Source organism: Spermophilus citellus (genome assembly GCF_964194105.1).
Source record: "Spermophilus citellus genome assembly, chromosome: 11".
In the NCBI taxonomy this organism is placed as follows: domain Eukaryota; kingdom Metazoa; phylum Chordata; class Mammalia; order Rodentia; family Sciuridae; genus Spermophilus; species Spermophilus citellus.
This window is the reverse complement of record NC_138192.1, coordinates 125,279,503-125,296,995: the sequence shown is the minus strand read 5'-3', so window position 1 is coordinate 125,296,995 and position 17,493 is coordinate 125,279,503. Positions and strand designations below refer to the sequence as shown.

General features: G+C 41.1%; 1 protein-coding gene across 1 annotated transcript in view; it reads left to right on the top strand.

The window, feature by feature from the left end:
- COL4A4 (collagen type IV alpha 4 chain) overlaps positions 1-17,493 on the top strand; it is a 135,693-nt gene that overhangs the window by 74,656 nt on the left and 43,544 nt on the right. The window contains exons 27-36 of the mRNA XM_081260757.1: positions 1,016-1,084; positions 2,812-2,919; positions 3,451-3,669; positions 5,576-5,737; positions 8,414-8,584; positions 9,134-9,277; positions 10,998-11,105; positions 12,382-12,563; positions 13,396-13,459; positions 16,120-16,194. Of these exons, the coding sequence (XP_081116883.1) occupies positions 1,016-1,084; positions 2,812-2,919; positions 3,451-3,669; positions 5,576-5,737; positions 8,414-8,584; positions 9,134-9,277; positions 10,998-11,105; positions 12,382-12,563; positions 13,396-13,459; positions 16,120-16,194 (1,302 nt within the window). The remainder of the gene's footprint in view (positions 1-1,015; positions 1,085-2,811; positions 2,920-3,450; positions 3,670-5,575; positions 5,738-8,413; positions 8,585-9,133; positions 9,278-10,997; positions 11,106-12,381; positions 12,564-13,395; positions 13,460-16,119; positions 16,195-17,493) is intronic.

Here is a 17,493-nt window from a genome sequence, read left to right as displayed (position 1 = left end):
TCCTATTCTTGCAATTACTCTATCAAACACTGTTCCCTTAGTTTCTGCCATGTCATGCAGAGCTAGTGACAGATTTTTGTACTCATCTTGTATGTTTTGGATTTGAAAGTATATGTAGTAATAAATTGTGAGATATTCCTTTTACAAAAGAGACACCTTCAATTCTAGTAGGATCCTGGAACTCCGAGGCACAGGCTTGAAGTCTTATTCTCCTCACCAATTAAAATGGGGATGATAACAGCTACATTGCTTAGTCATTAAAAGAACCAAAGACAATATATTTAAAGTACCTGACACATGGCAGGCCCTCACTGAATGTCAGCTTTATTGGTGTCTAGTTCAGTCTCTTCATTTGTATAATTCTATATTGTGCAAACAAGTTGCCAACTCTCAACTCTGTTTTGGGACCTTGTGCTATTTCATGATTTGTTAAAGCTTCTGATTCTGTCACGTTGGATACCAAGGGCCCTGTTAGTACAGATGCCTATGGATCTGTGAGCACATTGGTTTTTTTCTAGATTATGGACACATACTTAGAAACAGTGTCTTTCTTATATTCATTATGCTGATAATGTCTCAGATAGCTGAAATTCAGATTTCAGGATAGTTCTCAAAATTTGATATAAAAAGCATTTTTTTTTTTTTTTGGTCCCAGGTATTGAACCTTGGGCTGCTCAACCACTGAGCCACATCCCCATCCTGTTTTGTTTTTGAGACAGGATCTTACTAAATTGCTCAGGGTGCTAAGTTGCTGAGGCTGGCTTTGAACTTGTGATCACCCTGCCTCAGTCACCTGAGCCACTGGGATTACAGGCACACATCACTGAGCCCAGCTTGGATTAATGCAATTTAAATAATATACTGAATGATACTTGGAAGTGTCATTCAGGTGATCCTTTGAATTCTACATGTGCAACATATAGGGGAACAGGTCTTAAGCAAGTTGTCAGTGAGGCTTACCTTGCCTGGGGCTCACCTTGCAGTTATGTAAATGACTCTCTTCTTTTCATTCCAGGTGACACCATCCTTTGTAATGTAACCTATCCTGGGAGGCCGGGCTCTCCCGGTTTTGATGGACCTCCAGGTACTATCTGTGAGGAGTTATTGTCTTATACACTTCCAGAGCAAAAGAACCAGCAAGACAGATAAAGCAATAGCAAATCCTGACATCAAGTTAGAATATTTGTAAAATTATTATAATGTTTAAGGGCTAATGGGACTAGGGGAAAACAGCATTTGGAATAATTTATAGCTGGAACCCTAGCCTACTGGCTTGGGCACACTCTGAATGAGCTTTTCAAATTTTGGTGCCCAGAATTTACCTTGATCTAATCACATATCAGCTACAATGTCCTCTGAGAATTTTAAAGCTGTGTCTTCCTTTTCCTCCTGTTTCTGAAGAGGATCACTTGTTTATGGATTGTGACTTTTCACTTCATTCAACTTTCCAAGAGGACATGCTTCTGATCAGACATATTCTGAAAAATCCCACATGCTTGTGTTCTTGATTGCACTTTCATGCATCTGCTTCATTTGAATCAATCACTTGTTCTTAGCTGAATTATAGCCAAATCTGTATCAGGGATTTGGCCAAATTCATTTTTATTCTTTAGAATCTACTTAAATCAACTCATTAAGCACTAGCAGAGTTTCTAAAGGTGATTTTTCTTGTCTTACATCAGTACAAAAAGTAGCTAAAGGTTAAATGATGCCCAACTCTCTCTTGCCCTCTAGAGCCATTTACTTTTATCACAATGATGACAAATCTCAGTGAGCTACAAGGACACACATTTATTTTCTTTCTTATGGGTCTATAGGTTGGTGGGGATTCCACTGATCTAAGATGGAGTCTGTTGGCTTGGTTTCTGGCTCCAAGTTAAGTCCAGTTCTGCAGCACACAGCCATAGCAGAGCCCTCATGTGACTGCAGAAACGCAAGAGGACAGGCCCAGATTCACAGGCTCACTTCATACTTTGTATTGCATAATAGCTGTTAATGTCCAAAGCCAATCAAGCCCCATGTCAAAGGGCAGGAGGTAGTACACTCCATCAACCTTAAGGCAAAGGTGAGAGTGTAGAAGTATAATTCTTTATCAGCGGAGTGAATAACTGCTGGGTAACTGACTGAATGAACATTCATTTCCTCTTCTAATGATACCTTGTCATGAATGGATAAAAAACATTTCATTGTTTTCACCAGCCTTAGCTTCAAGGAAAGTGAACACTCACACTTCAGGTTGGTAGTTGGCCTTTCTTTGAAGCTCACAATTTGTAGGTTATATTAACTGAGATATCTCCTAGCAGGAAATCACAAATAATTTAAAATAAAATCTCAATTCCTTTTGCAGGCATTTGTGCCTATTCTTCACTTATGGATTGATGCAGTAAGATGCAGGGAAATAAATTTGGCCTTTATTGTGGTGCTTTCTCACCAGGTTAGATACTGACCATTACCTGGCCCTCCTACAAGAACAGATTAGGCCTGCAGATTTGAGTTTGAGACAAGGTAAAGGAGGATACCAAGAATTCATTTCAATGGTGATATTCATACAAAGACTTTCAGGAAGAATCCTTTACAGTACAGTTGCTGAGAAAGTACCTTAACAAAATCACTTTACAAAATACTTATTTGGAGGACATGGTTCATAAAATAATTTTGTAAACCAGGGAAGGCAATATCTTTGCTTCCATAAAATAGAAATATTCTAAAAGAGACATAGATGTAAAGAAAGAAAGAAACAAACAAAAAACCATCTTTGTTCCCATTTGATTTGTGTTTTTATTGAGCCTGTGTTTTGTTGCTATTGTTTAGGTCCGAAGGGATTTCCAGGTCCTCCGGGGGCTCCTGGACCAAGGTGTCCGGATGGGCAGAAAGGCCGACGGGGCAAACCAGGAATACCAGAAATACCAGGTCCACCTGGTAAATGAAGTACTTCTCTGCTTTGGGAATGTCTGTTGGGAACTTTTAAATATTTCTAAAAATGGGTGACTTTAAGAAAGTGTTCTAGGGGTTCCTCAGTAATGGGGAAATGTTTTTTTTTCTTGATAAATCAGACCCTTACATGTGTTGTGATAATTTGTAGATTATAATAATCTTATAAACGTCAAGGCTCCTTCTACCTGGAAGCATGAGTTATAGGCTATTACTTGTTTATTATATGGTTGAAATTTCTCAATCCAGACAGAATGTTTTCCAGAGAAAGAAAGCAACGAGGGAAATGTCATTGGCTTATAGAAAATGCAAAGTTTAATTTATCTCCCTACTAAGGGTGTTAAAAAAAAAACAACATTACCTACTAAGTTCTCTAAGGATTACCTTTTAACCTTCTCCTAAGTATTAAGTCCAGACTCCTGTAAATTTTAGAAGTGTGTTTTTATCAAATATCAGTCTTCTTATGTGCGTTGGTGCTACACTGGTACACAACTACTAACTGTTTTTGTTGTTAAATAGGTTTTCGAGGTGACATGGGTGATCCAGGCTTGGGAGGTGAAAAGGGATCCTCCCTTATTGGGCCCCCGGGCCTTCCCGGGCCACCTGGAGTGAAAGGTCAGAAAGGAATCCCTGGAGATCCTGCATTTGGCCCCCCAGGACCCCCTGGAGACAGAGGTCTTTCAGGAGTTCCAGGGATGAAAGGACCCAAAGGCCAACCTGGATGCCCAGGGGCAGAAGGTAGGAGGGCTCTAAGGTCTCCAGCTCAGATTTGGAACAGGCCCTGAACAACATTTAGACTATCTTGCTTTAGATAGCTAGAATCTAAATGTTTCACCAGCACCTTTCCTCACATGTAGGTATTGATTACATTTCACACAACCTGCACCCCCTCGGTTGCCTTGGCATTTTATTGGCTATTTTCAAGTGCAGGACAGCTGAACATGGCTCGGTCAACTCATTCCCACACAGCAACAATGCATGTCTGCCAGTGTTGACAGGGTGGGGGGACATTTGCTGCAGGTAGGTGAGCAGGTCAGGCAGTGAAACTCAAGGTGGGAAGATGATCTGGACACTGGTTCACAGCGTTTTCTGAAATCACTAAGGAATTTTCCAGGATCCAGCGTGGTGTTTGTAGGTTTTTATATATAAAAATACTCTGGGAGGTATCATTAAAATGATCACCTTCAGGACTCCAGTCTTAAAAATTCTGACCCCTTACATGTGGGTCACAACTTCGCTGAGTTGGGTGAGGGTGATCTAAATGTGGTCTACAGACCAGATGCTGTTCAGGGTCCTTTCCTAATTGTGCCAGTGTTGGTTAGGTATCCACTAGCACAGGTTAGTATAGTCAGTCCTCTCTATCCACATCCCTCATTCTCAGATTCAGCCAGCCATCAACCAAAAATATTCAGGGAAAAAAAAAAAAAAACTGCCCCTGTTCTGAATATGTACAGAACTTTTTTCTTGTCATAATTTCCTAAACAATCCAGTATATCAACTATTGGCATAGTTATTGTATTAGGTATCCTAAAGAGTCTAGAGGTGATTTGAAGTGTATGGGAGCATGTGTGTGCTTATATGCAAATACCAAGCCATTTTAATAACAAGAACTTGAGTAACTGTGGCTTTTGGTGTCTACAGGAAGTCTTGGAACCAATTCCTTGGGGATAACAGGGGCAACTGTATAGGGCAGATGGAGGGGACTGAGGAAATAAGTCCCTGTCTTTTCCCTCAGGGAGCTTACATGGTAGTTTGTAATTCAGAAATACTTACAAGCAAAAAAAAAAAAAAAAAAAAACCTGAAAAGCAGTAAGATCCTATAATACCACTTTCTCATTTAAAAACTGTATCCAAGGGAAATGTTCAATAGAAGATGAATGTTATAGAAATGCTCTCATATTATCCATAGTGCAAGAAAAATTGGAAACAATGAAAAGAGTTAAGTAAAACACACACATGCACACACGCACGCACACACGCTCAAGAAATACTTTTCAATTATTAGCAATGGAAATCATATTTGTAAAGATTACAACAGGCAGAAAACATTTGCAGATTTAATGTGCATTGTTCACAAATTATTTTAATAATCCAATAGCTATACACTGTCATTACTATTTTTTAAATGTAAACAAATGAACCAAAATACAATGAAAACAGAAAAATATATATTTTTAGGCTCAGGTACGGAATTATGGTGCCTTTCTTTTTCTTTCTGAAGACGACGAACTGTGTTTCCAGTATAGAAATTTGACAGTATAAGTGATAAAATCTCTTACAAAATGCAAATTCATACAGTGCAAATTGGGTTTGTAAGTATTATAGAGATTTGGTGTAAAGCTTGCTGCAAAGGTAGAGGTTAATTAGAATCAGAAAGAACCATGTGGTTTCTTATTTGCATAGGTAACTGCTTTGCCACTCACATAACCTTATCAAGTAACTCACTTAGCAACGGTTGGTTTTTCCATTCATTTGGAGCTCACTGCTTTTATGATAAGAAAAATCCATTTAGAAATTTAGCTCATTTGAGCCCTGAGTCCGGATGAAAAGTTTACTTCCAGGATTGACATGCATGGACAATTTATTACAGGCCATCTCTGTAGTCTGAAGCCATGAATGTCATGGAGGCATTGTATCATTTCAGGGGTAGTTGGTGTTCCTGGACTCCCAGGTCTGAAAGGTCCCAAAGGCAGAGGAGGAATTTCTGGATTTCCAGGTATCCCAGGGGAGCCTGGTCATTCCTGTGAGAGAGGTGCACCAGGAATTCCAGGCCAACCAGGACTCCCTGGGGCTCCAGGTAGTCCAGGTAAGTGTCAGCAGGTGTTGAGAAAACCTAGGGGGTCTGTGGTTTACCCTACTTAAAAATAAAAATATCTGTTCTTTTGATCTCTTATGGATCTTGGCAGAAACATGAGTCTCAAATCAAAGACAAAACACTTTATTATTCCTGAGTTTCATGTTAGTTTATGTCCTTGCTCCATGTCACCCAAGTCCCATGGTACAGTGTGTGGGGGGCTGCATTCACAGCATTAAATGAGGGAAATGCTGAGCCTAGGAACCACAACTCTGTAACAGCTTGCCAGCAAGCCTGCTTTATGTCTTGGGGGAGCCATACCATCTGTCAAGGTTGCTCTCTGCAAACACAACCTTAAGAAATAGCCTAGGTAAAGAGTATCAGGACCTTGCATTCTTGCCATCCCCAGCAAGACATAAAGAGTGCAAGAGACCTATGAAGGACTGTCTCCCAATACAGATGTAAGGGGCTGCTGTAGGGTAATTAAAGAAAATTTATTTCTTATAGTTCAGGAAACTGGAAAGTTCAAGGACAAGGCACCAGGGGTTTGAGGATCTGTTCCTCAGAGGTGGCAACTTCTGTGCATGCTTGCATGAAGAACCCTCATACCTCTTTTTTTTAAACAAAAATTTTTTTTTAATTTGTAGATGGACATAATACCTTTATTTGTTTATTTATTTTTATGTGGTGGTGAGGATCGAATCCAACCCTTCACACATATGAGGCAAGCACTCACCCCAGACCCCTCATACCTCTTTTACAAGTCACTAATCTTAGTTATGAGGACTATCCTCATGACATTCACCTTCTAAAATCCCTACCTTTCAATACTATCCCGCTGGCAGTTAAACTTTAACATGGATTTTAGAGAACTCATTCAGACCATAACAGGGACTATTTCTAATATGATACTCATTTCATTATTCAGATTGTTGGTTCTATTATTGCAGCATGTTATTGCTTTTGTCCAAATGCAAGATGTGCCCACTTGTAGAGAGCCATTTTGCTGTGCTGCCTTGTGTGGGCGTGAGCCTAATTCTAGTCGACAGGAGTGGTGCACCGATCGTCCGTGAGTGGACCCCTCGTCCCGGAGTGGACCCCTCGTCCCGTGAGTGGACCCCTCGTCCCTGAGTGGACCCCTCGTCCGTGAGCGGACCCCTCGTCCCCGAGAGCGGGACCCCGTAGGCCTCATATTTTATTGCAGCTGCAATGTGTGCTTTTACTTTTGTTTTCTGTGTTCTTTTTGTCGTCTGTGTCTTTTGTTTTCTGTGTTTTTCTTGTTGTTGTGTCAGGGGTGCCGCACCTTCAAGTCCGCTTTTCTCGGCCCTAGATGGTCTGTTACGCTCCAAGGGCCTGAAAGTGAAGCATAGCACTTTACAGAGATTTTTACAGAAGGTAGATGTTGCTGCACCGTGGTTTGCATATTCGGGCAGTCTTACTATACCTAGTTGGGATAAGTTAGGCAAAGATCTCGACTTTGCTTCTGAGCAGGGCATATTAGAGGGCGGAGTGATACCCCTTTGGAAGATAGTCCGTAGTTGCCTCACAGATGGCAGGTGTCATGACGCACTTGCTCTAGGACAGGAAGTTCTAGAACAGTTACATGAGGAGAAATCAGAGACGGCAGGAAGTGAGGCATCTCAGGAGGATGGGAGCGTGCGGAGCGTGAAACAGGGGAGGAGACGATTGCCTCCGGCAAAAGGTGAGGTATCTCGGGAGGATGGAAGTGTGCGGAGCGAGACACAGGGGAGGAAACGATTGTATCCAGATCTCAGTGCGCTGCGCACGCCTCCATGCGAAAGTGGGTCAGAGGACGAGGAGGATGAGGAGGAGGAGCTTGGAAGGCTGTCTCGCCAGCTAGGGAGTTTAGCTGTCGGAGAAGGGAACAAAGATAGATCGGGGCTCAAGAATTAGGCTCACGCCCACACAAGGCAGCACAGCAAAATGGCTCTCTACACCCACTTGAAAAATCTAAATAAGCTTGAGGCAAAACCTGCCACTACAGCCTTATCTCTAATGCCAGTAATGCTAGATGGTGCTGCTCTGATTTCTATAATTCTCTTATCACAGCTAACAGCCTACCTGGAGTTCACTTGGCCAGAGCTTCAAGAAGCACCTGAAAAGTTTTCTTCTAGCAATTTTGTTCTAGTAGTTTTTCTCCTTTAAAAGCACATACAAATAAAATTTCGTTTTTAATGCCTAGCCATTTTCAATTAATTTTTTTTTTTGTAATCTTCACACATCCCTCCTGGGAAATATTTATTCACATTATCTCCCCTTCTTTTTGTAGCATCCAAAAAAGCATATTCTTAGATGGATCAGAAGTTGCTCCATTATTTTAATTGATATTGTTTTGCTTTTATTTCATAGGACACAGCTAAATAATTTGGGTGGTGGGTACCAGGGTTTGAACTCATGGGTACTCAACCACTGAGCCACCTCCCCAGCTCTATTTTGTATTTTATTTAGAGACCAGGGTCTCACTGAGTTGCTTAGTGCCTCACTTTTGCTGAGGCTGGCTTTGAACTCATGATCCTCCTGTCTCGACCTCCCAAGCTGGTGGGATTACAGGCGTGAGCCAGGGCGCCTGGCCCACAGATACATAATTTAAGCTTCTATGAGTATGGATTTGCTGTACATGTGTGAAGCCAGCTTTCCATTCACCCCTTGTCTTGTGGTTTGTCTCAGGTGCCCCAGGTTGGAAAGGGCAGCAAGGAGATGTGGGGCCTCCTGGGCCAGCTGGAATGAAGGGCCTCCCTGGGCTCCCAGGATTGCCAGGGGCAGATGGACTCCCAGGACCTCCAGGAATCCCAGGACCCTTTGGGGAAGATGGGCTGCCTGGTCTTCCAGGCCCAAAGGGTAAATAGTGCTTTTCCATGATCTCTCCCCATTTTATAAACTTGAAATCCACTGGCAAGTAAAGCCCTTATGTATGACCATACTCAAGAATTTACTGTTCTGTCAGCTTGACTTTGTCTTTCTAGTAATGACGTCTTCCTTCTTCTTGCCCCCTGCATTGTTATTTCCAGTGGCAGAATGTCCTAGTGCAGGAAAATGGGGAAAGGACCCACAAACACTTCAGCTCAGAGGACTGGTCACCAATACAGCCCTTGGTCAGGGTTAATGCATGTCTTCATCCTTATCCCACCCCCTGGTCCTCTTAAAGCACTGTGGGATCAGGACCAAGAATCATCAGGGCCTCCATGTCAGGTCTGGAGGGTAGAAAATAGGACTGGGTGAAGGAGCAGAGCTATTAAAGGCAGTAGAGTTGACAACTGTTGTTTGCTGTCCCTGCAAACTCAGTTAGGTGTGGAGTACATATTTCTCCATGGACTGCGAGAGCCCAGACACCAGAACCACAGCAGCCTTACAATGCTTTCCTAAAAACCCACGTTCTCATTCCATCAGGACCCCAGGGGCTGCCTGGCTTCGTAGGTTTTCCCGGAGAGAGAGGAAAGCCAGGTCCTGAAGGACAACGTGGCAGAAAGGGAGAGACTGGAGACAAGGGCTGGCCTGGCTTCCCAGGAGAGCAGGGGACAAGAGGTGTCAAAGGTACGTGCTCTTAACAACACAGCCAGGCACAATGTTTGTTTCTGGTATTTGATCAGAACTTATAAATATGACCTCTGAAAAATAAAATGGGACTAATCTATGGTTTAGATTCCCCTTCTTTTTAGCTTTGCAGTATATTGTTTCAAAATTTTAAACAAAATTTGTTTTTCTTACCTTTTAACTGTATTGCCTGCAACTATGGTAAATGAATTGCTCTATTATTAGGAAAAAAAATAATCAGTGGTTTGTAACACATGGGCTTATAGATGGTGGGTTTCAGAGAACTTTCTCAGCTGTTGGAAGCCCCTGTCCCCCAACTTCTGTTTCAATTAAACCAGGGATTGGTAGCCTGTTTCTGTAAAGAGCATGACAGATGATATTTCAGGTGAACAGAAGCCAGAGGCAACGCACAGAAGTAAAATACAATCTTCCAGTGCATTTTTATTTCTGGACACTGAAATTTGAATTTCATATTACTTTCACAAATTTATATATAATTTTCACAAAATATTGTTTTGTGCTTTCTGTCTTTGAGTCCTGCCCCATTCCCCTGCAACCATTTAAAAGTGTAAAAACCATTCCCAGCTCTTGGTTGTACAAGAACTGGCAGCAGGAGGGATGTGGCCTGTGGGCTGTAGTTTGCAGACCTCTGGACTAGAATGAACTGATTTTCATCTGTGCCTTGAGTTCAGTTGCCCCCAAGTTTCATTTAAAGAAAGAGTCTCATCACTATGAAAAAAAAAATTAAGTTTCAAGAGCACTGACTCCAATGTCCTGTGCCCCTCCTGCCTCAAAGTTTACTTTTACCGCTCAATCCTGAGGCTGCATTGGGTAAAGGTAACATTTCCAGTGTCAAGAAGAACTTTTGGCCATTTTTAGAAACAAGACTTTGGCCCTTAAAGCTCTATGGGTAAATAGTCTCATATTTCATTTAAATGACCTCTTCTTTTTAGTTGACCCATCCTCCTATTTTTTGTTTTATATCACCAGCTTATAAGTTGCTTTCATAGACCCAGGAGTCTAAAAGTCACTCTTTTCTTACCTTAGATAAGTGATTTTGCAAAGCTCCAATTATTCCAATAGAAATTAAAAACTGGATGAATGCCAGTGATGTGGTGATAAACAGGCTCTTTGAAATTTTCTTTTTGAAATGTCCAACGTTGCTGACCAAGATGGTACAAATACTCTGACTGAAACATAAATAATCATCCAAGGCTGATCTGAACTGCAAAGAGCTTAGCAGCCACTGGACAGTGTTGGCAAAGTTTTCCTACCTTTTGGAAGTCTCTGGAAAACCATATTAAAACATGTGTCTATTCTGTCAATGTAAAGAAAATAACAGAGGGTGTTAATGAAGGGGAAGAGATGGAGCCAGAAATGAGAGATGAGCAATTCAGATTTTACAGAACAAACAAAGACAGTTTTGTAGACTGGAGTTTTTCAAACCTGTCTGAACTCATTGAAGACTCTGGGACCTGTTTGGCTGAACTTAGCAGACATTCTGTGGTCCCTAAGGGCTGGACCAGCAGGGACAGGAATGCAGAAGGAGCAGTCCTTCCTTCAGATGGTCAAAGCTGGTGAAATTGTGCATCCTGTCAACTCTAATGCAGTGGAGTGGGGTTAGTGTTTAATGGTGGCTGGTAACCTGAGGGTGAAGTGAGCAACAGACAAGGTACAGGTGTGGTGTGTGTTTTTTCTCCGGCATTACTGATTTCTACAGGAGCAAGAGGACCTCCTGGAAATGAAGGAGAGATGGCCATCATTTCCCAAAAGGGGAAACCTGGTGAACCTGGGCCTCCTGGGGATAATGGCTTCCCAGGAGAGAGAGGTAAACAAACATTCAAGGTTTCTTTTTTCCCCCATATTTTTTATTGTACATAATAGTGGGATTCATTGTTACATATGCATGCATGCACACATTATCACTATGTAACATCCAATATCATTCCCCAGTATGTCCTCTTTCCCTCCCCTTCCCCTCCCTCTGGTTCCTTTTGTCCACTCTACTGATCTCCTTTTGATTTTCTTGAACTCCCACTCCCCTCATCTTTCTTTTCCATTTTCCTCTCTAGTTTCCACAGGAGAGAAAACCTCAATACGACCCTTGACTTTCTGAATTCGAAATATTTTGCTTAATGTACTGTTAACAAGTTCCATCCATTTTCCTGCGAATGACATAATTTAATTCTTATTGAATAAAACTTCATTGTGTATATATGTCACATTCCATAGTTTGACTATTGTGTTGTGCTTCTATACATGGGCATGCATGTCATCTTTACAGATAATTCAAGTGAACTCTTACACTAACATGGAGATCCGGAAAGATAATTTCTTAGATAAAATTACACATTAATGAACTTTGTGATGCTTTTTTAAAAAATTTTCTATGCTAACACTTAACTAAAGCTCTTACATATTTATAGATTCGGATAGATTGGGATATTCCAAACTAGGATCAACTTGAGATACATATAAATTACTGGAGTCAGGTTTAAAGTACTTCTGTTTGTAGTCATTGATGTTAAATTGAATAGTATTCAATATCCAGGTCACTTTGGTGTCTCTCAGAGCTCAGTGTGCATACAAATCACCAGAGGATCTTATGAAATTCAGATTCTGACTCCACAGGCCTGAGGCCTCCAGGGATGCTGTCTTTCTCACAAGCACCCCTTTGCCATGATGCTAGTCCTTAGAAAAATTGCATAGAAAGGATTTTGACAACCACATTTGTGTTTTCTAGCAAGTTCAGGCTTAATCTGCATGAAGCCTGGGTTCTTGCCTTGGCTCTCTCTTTGACCAGTTGCCAGGGGAAAATGTTTCAACTTCTCTGCTCAGTTCTTCCTTATTTGCAAAGTGAGTGTATTGGAGCCAATAACCCTGCACACTTTGTCCTTCTTCTGGTAGTCCTGAATCTGTTCCTGGACATCCTCTTTCACAGTGAGGTCATGGACATCAAAAACCATGGAGACGTGGTTTAGTGCAAGTCAGAATTTCCAATGCCTTTGACTTCGTCTTTTAAAAGTAGGACTGAGCCCTTTGGCACAAGTATTGTCTAGCTCAAAATTTTAGCCAAAAGGTTTATAATCTTCCATTCTCATCAGGTGATACAGGAAGTCCTGGAATGCAAGGGAGAAGAGGAGAGCCAGGAAGATACGGCCCACCTGGATTCCACAGAGGGGAGCCTGGTCAAAATGGGCAGCATGGGCTTCCTGGACCCCCTGGTCCTCCAGGCTCACCTGGCCTAAGAGGGATCATTGGCTTTCCAGGGTTTCCAGGAGACCAGGTAAGGGTTTACTGCTGCAAGAGAGAGGAAACAATAAAACCTTTCTGCTCTTAGAATCCCATAAGGAGCCCTGATTGGCCAGTGTACATCATTTCCCTTTCATAGGCTGATCACAGAAGGAGGCATGGAGTCCTCTGGAAGGCCATGGTATAACTTAAATTAAATTCCTGACCCGTGCTCATGCCTGGTTCCGCTACTATAGATGAGCAAGTCACACACTCCAGCCAGCTGTAAGCACCTCCTTAGAGATTCGCCACATGGCTGTTGGTTCAGCAGGATGAAAGGTTATCCTGAAAAAGCACCCAAATTATGATTTCTAATCCTCCTTATCAGATTTTGCTTTAACACATTTGGTATTCATAATCATAAGTAACATACTCTTGGAGAACCATAATATATAACAAATGTAGTAGACTGTATCATACTTCTTGAAAATGTATAACAACTCAGTATCCATCTTTGGGGATAAAATGGAGTTTTAAAGTTTATGGTATAACAGGACTTCTAATTCTATTTTAGTTAATATTGATTTGTTCATTCAAAACCTAAAATTCAAGTCTTATGGTACAACTACTGTTCTGTAAGCATGAATAGAGGATGGTATCCTAATTGTTGACATTAATAGCTCTAATTCTGGAGGAGTTTTATTGACTTTTGAAAACTAGACACATGTGATAGTATGCTTGCAATGCACTTCCAATTTTCTTTACCATTACAAATTACAAAAAAAAAAAAATTGATATCAGACAATTATAACCGGATCCTGTCATACCTGTGCCACTTGCATTGGAAACCCAAGTAAGGTCTTATTTTTGTTTCATTAAATTGTTAGGGTGAGCCGGGCTATCCAGGCCCCCCTGGATTTTCAGGAATTGATGGAGCAAGAGGACCTAAAGGTATGATTTGGAAACACAGTAGATGCCTGTCAAGCTCATAATCCTGGGTGCTTGCACACTGTGGATGGTCATCTTTTGCATGATAAATGAAGTGTATCAAACAAACTGGAACATCCAAGGGACTCTCCTCAGAGAGGGTTCTCATTTGTCACTCAGATCCAAGGGTTCTAGACAGGAGGTGTCTGCAGACTCAGCTGAGTGACTTGAACCAGATTCCAAGGTAAAATACTAATGAATGAACCACCTAAGATCTTCTCGAATCTTCTCCGCTGCTCCCACCCCCTCAGTGGGGTCTGAACAGCAGAACATGTAGTAACCACAGCCCCCCAAGGGGCAGCTTGGGTGCAAGGAGACCAGCTCCACACCTGTGGGCAGTGTCCCCATTGGTTAGAAGCCCCATGTCCCACAGGAGCCAGTCTTTCTTCTAAGGACTTACTTCATAAGCTCAGCTATTAGGGTTCCATGACTTCCCAAACCAGATATAATTTATAATTGTTTTTAACATAAGCCAAGAGTCAGCAATTTATTTTTCCCCCCAAATAAAGAACCAGATTATAAAAACTATCAGCTCTGTGGGACCTGACCTCAGTCACAACTACTGTACTGTGCTCTTGTAATATGAAAGCATCTCTAGCCAGTATGTGAACAAGGGGGTATGGTTATATCCCAATAAAAATTTATTTACAAAATAAATAAAGTAGCAGACTAGATTCGGCCTCACAGGTCTCAGTTTATCTTGTGCCAAAACTAATGTTGCCTGGTAAACACAACTGACATTGCACCTTCATCAGGTTTTGGGGGAAAGTGAAATTGAAAGTTTAAAAATGGTGGAAAAATACTCTCAGAAAAAGAGATGTTTCACTTACCCTTTGTTCGGACAAACCAACAGATAAACAAAAATCAGAATATCTTAAATTACAATGTTTGTGTAAAAGCTTTAATATCAGTAAGTTAATATATTTCTTTAAATCTATTTTAACCTGGTTCATCTTTTAAACCTTAGCCTTAACCTCACTGTGTGATTTCACAGGTCTGACATGCAGATATATATTTACTTTTAATATACTTTCTAAGTTTTTCATTTTATTTGTTCTTTTTTAGATATACTTGACAGTAGAATGGATTCTGGCATATCATACATACCTGGAGTAACTTATTCTAATTAGGATCCAATTCTTACACGGTTGTACATGATGCCGAGTAATCCTGGTTGTGTGTTCAAATACAAGGCTAGGAAAGTTATATTCAATTAATTCTACTGTCCTTTTTATTCCCTTTCCTCCTCCAATACAAATTAAAATTAAAAAACTTTAAACCATGAAATACTAATTAATGAGCCACCTAAGATCTTCTCGAATCTGATAAGACATGTGAGATGCTTTATAAATGATAATTACTGTAAGCAAACATACTTATTCAGTGAAAGCACTTTGATCTCTTTTCCAGAAATGATCACAAATAGGAACATTTTAAATTTGATTTTGATGGTTTAAGCCTTCAGCATTCAGAAATCGTTCCTCCTGTGCTCACTGATGAGTGTATGATAGTCCCTTTCTCTCTCCTTCACAGTACATAGCTACCTCTTCTTGCTTCTTTTTTACCTGTGTTAGGCCATGTTTGCAAGGAGGTAAAGTGACATGAATCTAAAAAGAAAAAGCTCTCTCAGCAACCCACCAACAGGAAACAGTTCTGTCAGACTGGAATGCTCAGACCCTTAGGCAATGCATGGGGTCTTGCTTTTTTTCCTCCATGGTCTGGTTCTTTAACTTATCTCTCTACCAACTGGTTTCATCACCACCTATTTAGTATCTTTTGGGGGCCTTTCTGGATATGGTTGGATTGTACTCCACCATGTTCTACATTGAGCAACTCATGATAATCCTCTGGGTTTCTGTCCCAGTAGTCCAGGATCCCCAATCCTCAGTTTTTAATTCCAACTTCTCAAGGAAAGCCTGGCTGAGTGTCATACACCAGATCCCAATCCCTTGAGCAATTAGCCATGATTAAGAGTGGGGTCAGGTGCAAGCATCATGGCCACAAGGCCTGAGTGGGCTCTCTTAGAAGAGAGCATTAGTGGGCAGGTACTAACTACTTTCCTTATTCTCTCATAACCCCTCCTATTGTCTGGCCCTCTCCTCCCACTCCACTTTGAGTCCCTCACTTAAACTGGTTCCCAGCTATAATGTAAGTCTTTGTATCTGGAATTAGACCAGCAGAGATGAATACAGGAGGCACTGTCCACAGTGGCCTTTAGGTGTGCATCTCTTGTGAAGTCTTCAATAAAGCACGCCTTTGTAATATTATGTTTTATAAGGACACTGAGCTGAGCTTCCTTGTAAGAGAGCTGGAAATGTGATTGCTGCATCCGAAGCAGTGGCGATCTCTGCATTTGTTTCTAAAACATAATCACAGAATCACACCATGCTGGAGTAATTTCTTAAAAAGAAACCTAAGTTTGAAAACCAATATTATGGTTTCTTATGATCATTATGAACCATGAAATCATGCGTCCATTTTTAGAAAAAAAATGTAGGTTTTAAAAAAATCTTACCCTGGAAACTTTGAATATAGTTTATAAAGACAAACATGAAATTTATTAAGTCACTTGTGTGAAACTAAATTTAATTTTCTTAATGTTCTGTGTACTTTATCACTCACAGGAAGCAAAGGTGAGCCTGCCAGCCAGTGTGGCCCACCTGGTCCTAAGGGTGACCCAGGCAGCCCTGGATGTCAAGGTATAGCTGCATGTTTTTCTTATTAAAACAACAAAAAAAGTACCTTAGTTTGAAAAATAAAACCATTACTTTTATCCTTCAAGCTGGCAATGATTGTATCAGTGTTTTCTTTCCTCTTTGCCCATTAAATTACATAGCAGAAGGATTGTGTGTAATGCTGCCCTGGCACCCCTGGTCTGGTGGACGAAAGGATCACACCCCACAGATTCTGTATTCTATCATGCTCATGTCACCATTGATGCTGACATGACAATACACTCCCCCAGGCATGCCTATATTTTGACAAAAGTCAAAGGTGAATATTGCAAGCAATTAAAATTGGCACCATGTGTAACCTCTGCAGTTTAACAGGGCCACAGTTTCTGCTCACAGTCCTCGGTCTCCTACTGAGAACGGCATACAAGAATGCAAGGGAAGCACACCATTGTGGAGCTATCAATGAATCTACTGCAATTTATGAAAAATCAGTCCAAACCGAACAAATACGAAACCTCATAGTCAACAAGAGCTCTAAGCCATTCAAACAATGATATTTTGTTTTCACTCACAAGTTATGTGGAATGCCTCAGAAGGAAGTATGATGAACCAGTGAGCCCCTGCCCTCCTTTGAGGACACTGCCTGCTACAGGAATGACCTGTGGCAGAGGGGAAGTAGTGCTTTGCATAGCTCCATCCCTTTTAAGGAAAGGGAGGAGCATTTGCATTCAAGCCAACAGAATAGAACCCCCCAAAGGGGGGGGGGTTGTCTTAGGATATTTTGTTACCTTGCTTTCTACTTATATGTTTACCTTTCAGAAAATGTTGAGTATAAATTTGTACTTCCTTTATGGATCCTATGGGAGCATACATCAATCTTTAAAATATGCATGCCATTTGTGAGCATGGTGGCACATACCTGTTTTCCCAGGAACTTGGGAAGCTGAGGCAGGAGGCTGAAGCCAGCCCCGATAATTTAGCAAGACGCTGTCTCAAAATAAAAACTTTAAAAAAAAGGCCTAGGGGTGTAGAGGTTGCTGGGAAAGTGCCCCTGGGTTCAATTCCCAGTACCCAAAACAAACAAACAAAAAATGCCCTATTTGATTTAGGAATTCTACTCCTCAGAATTTATCTTAAGTCAGCAATCAGAAAAGTTGACAAAGATGCATGCACAGGAACACCCACTTCATGGATAGAAGAAATGTTTATCTACAGATGATTACTCAAATGGCTTTTTTCCAAGAGCATTCAGCTGACAATGGTGAGATTAAAAACCAGGTTTAAGCCAGGCACAACGGTACACACCTGTAATACCAGCAGCTT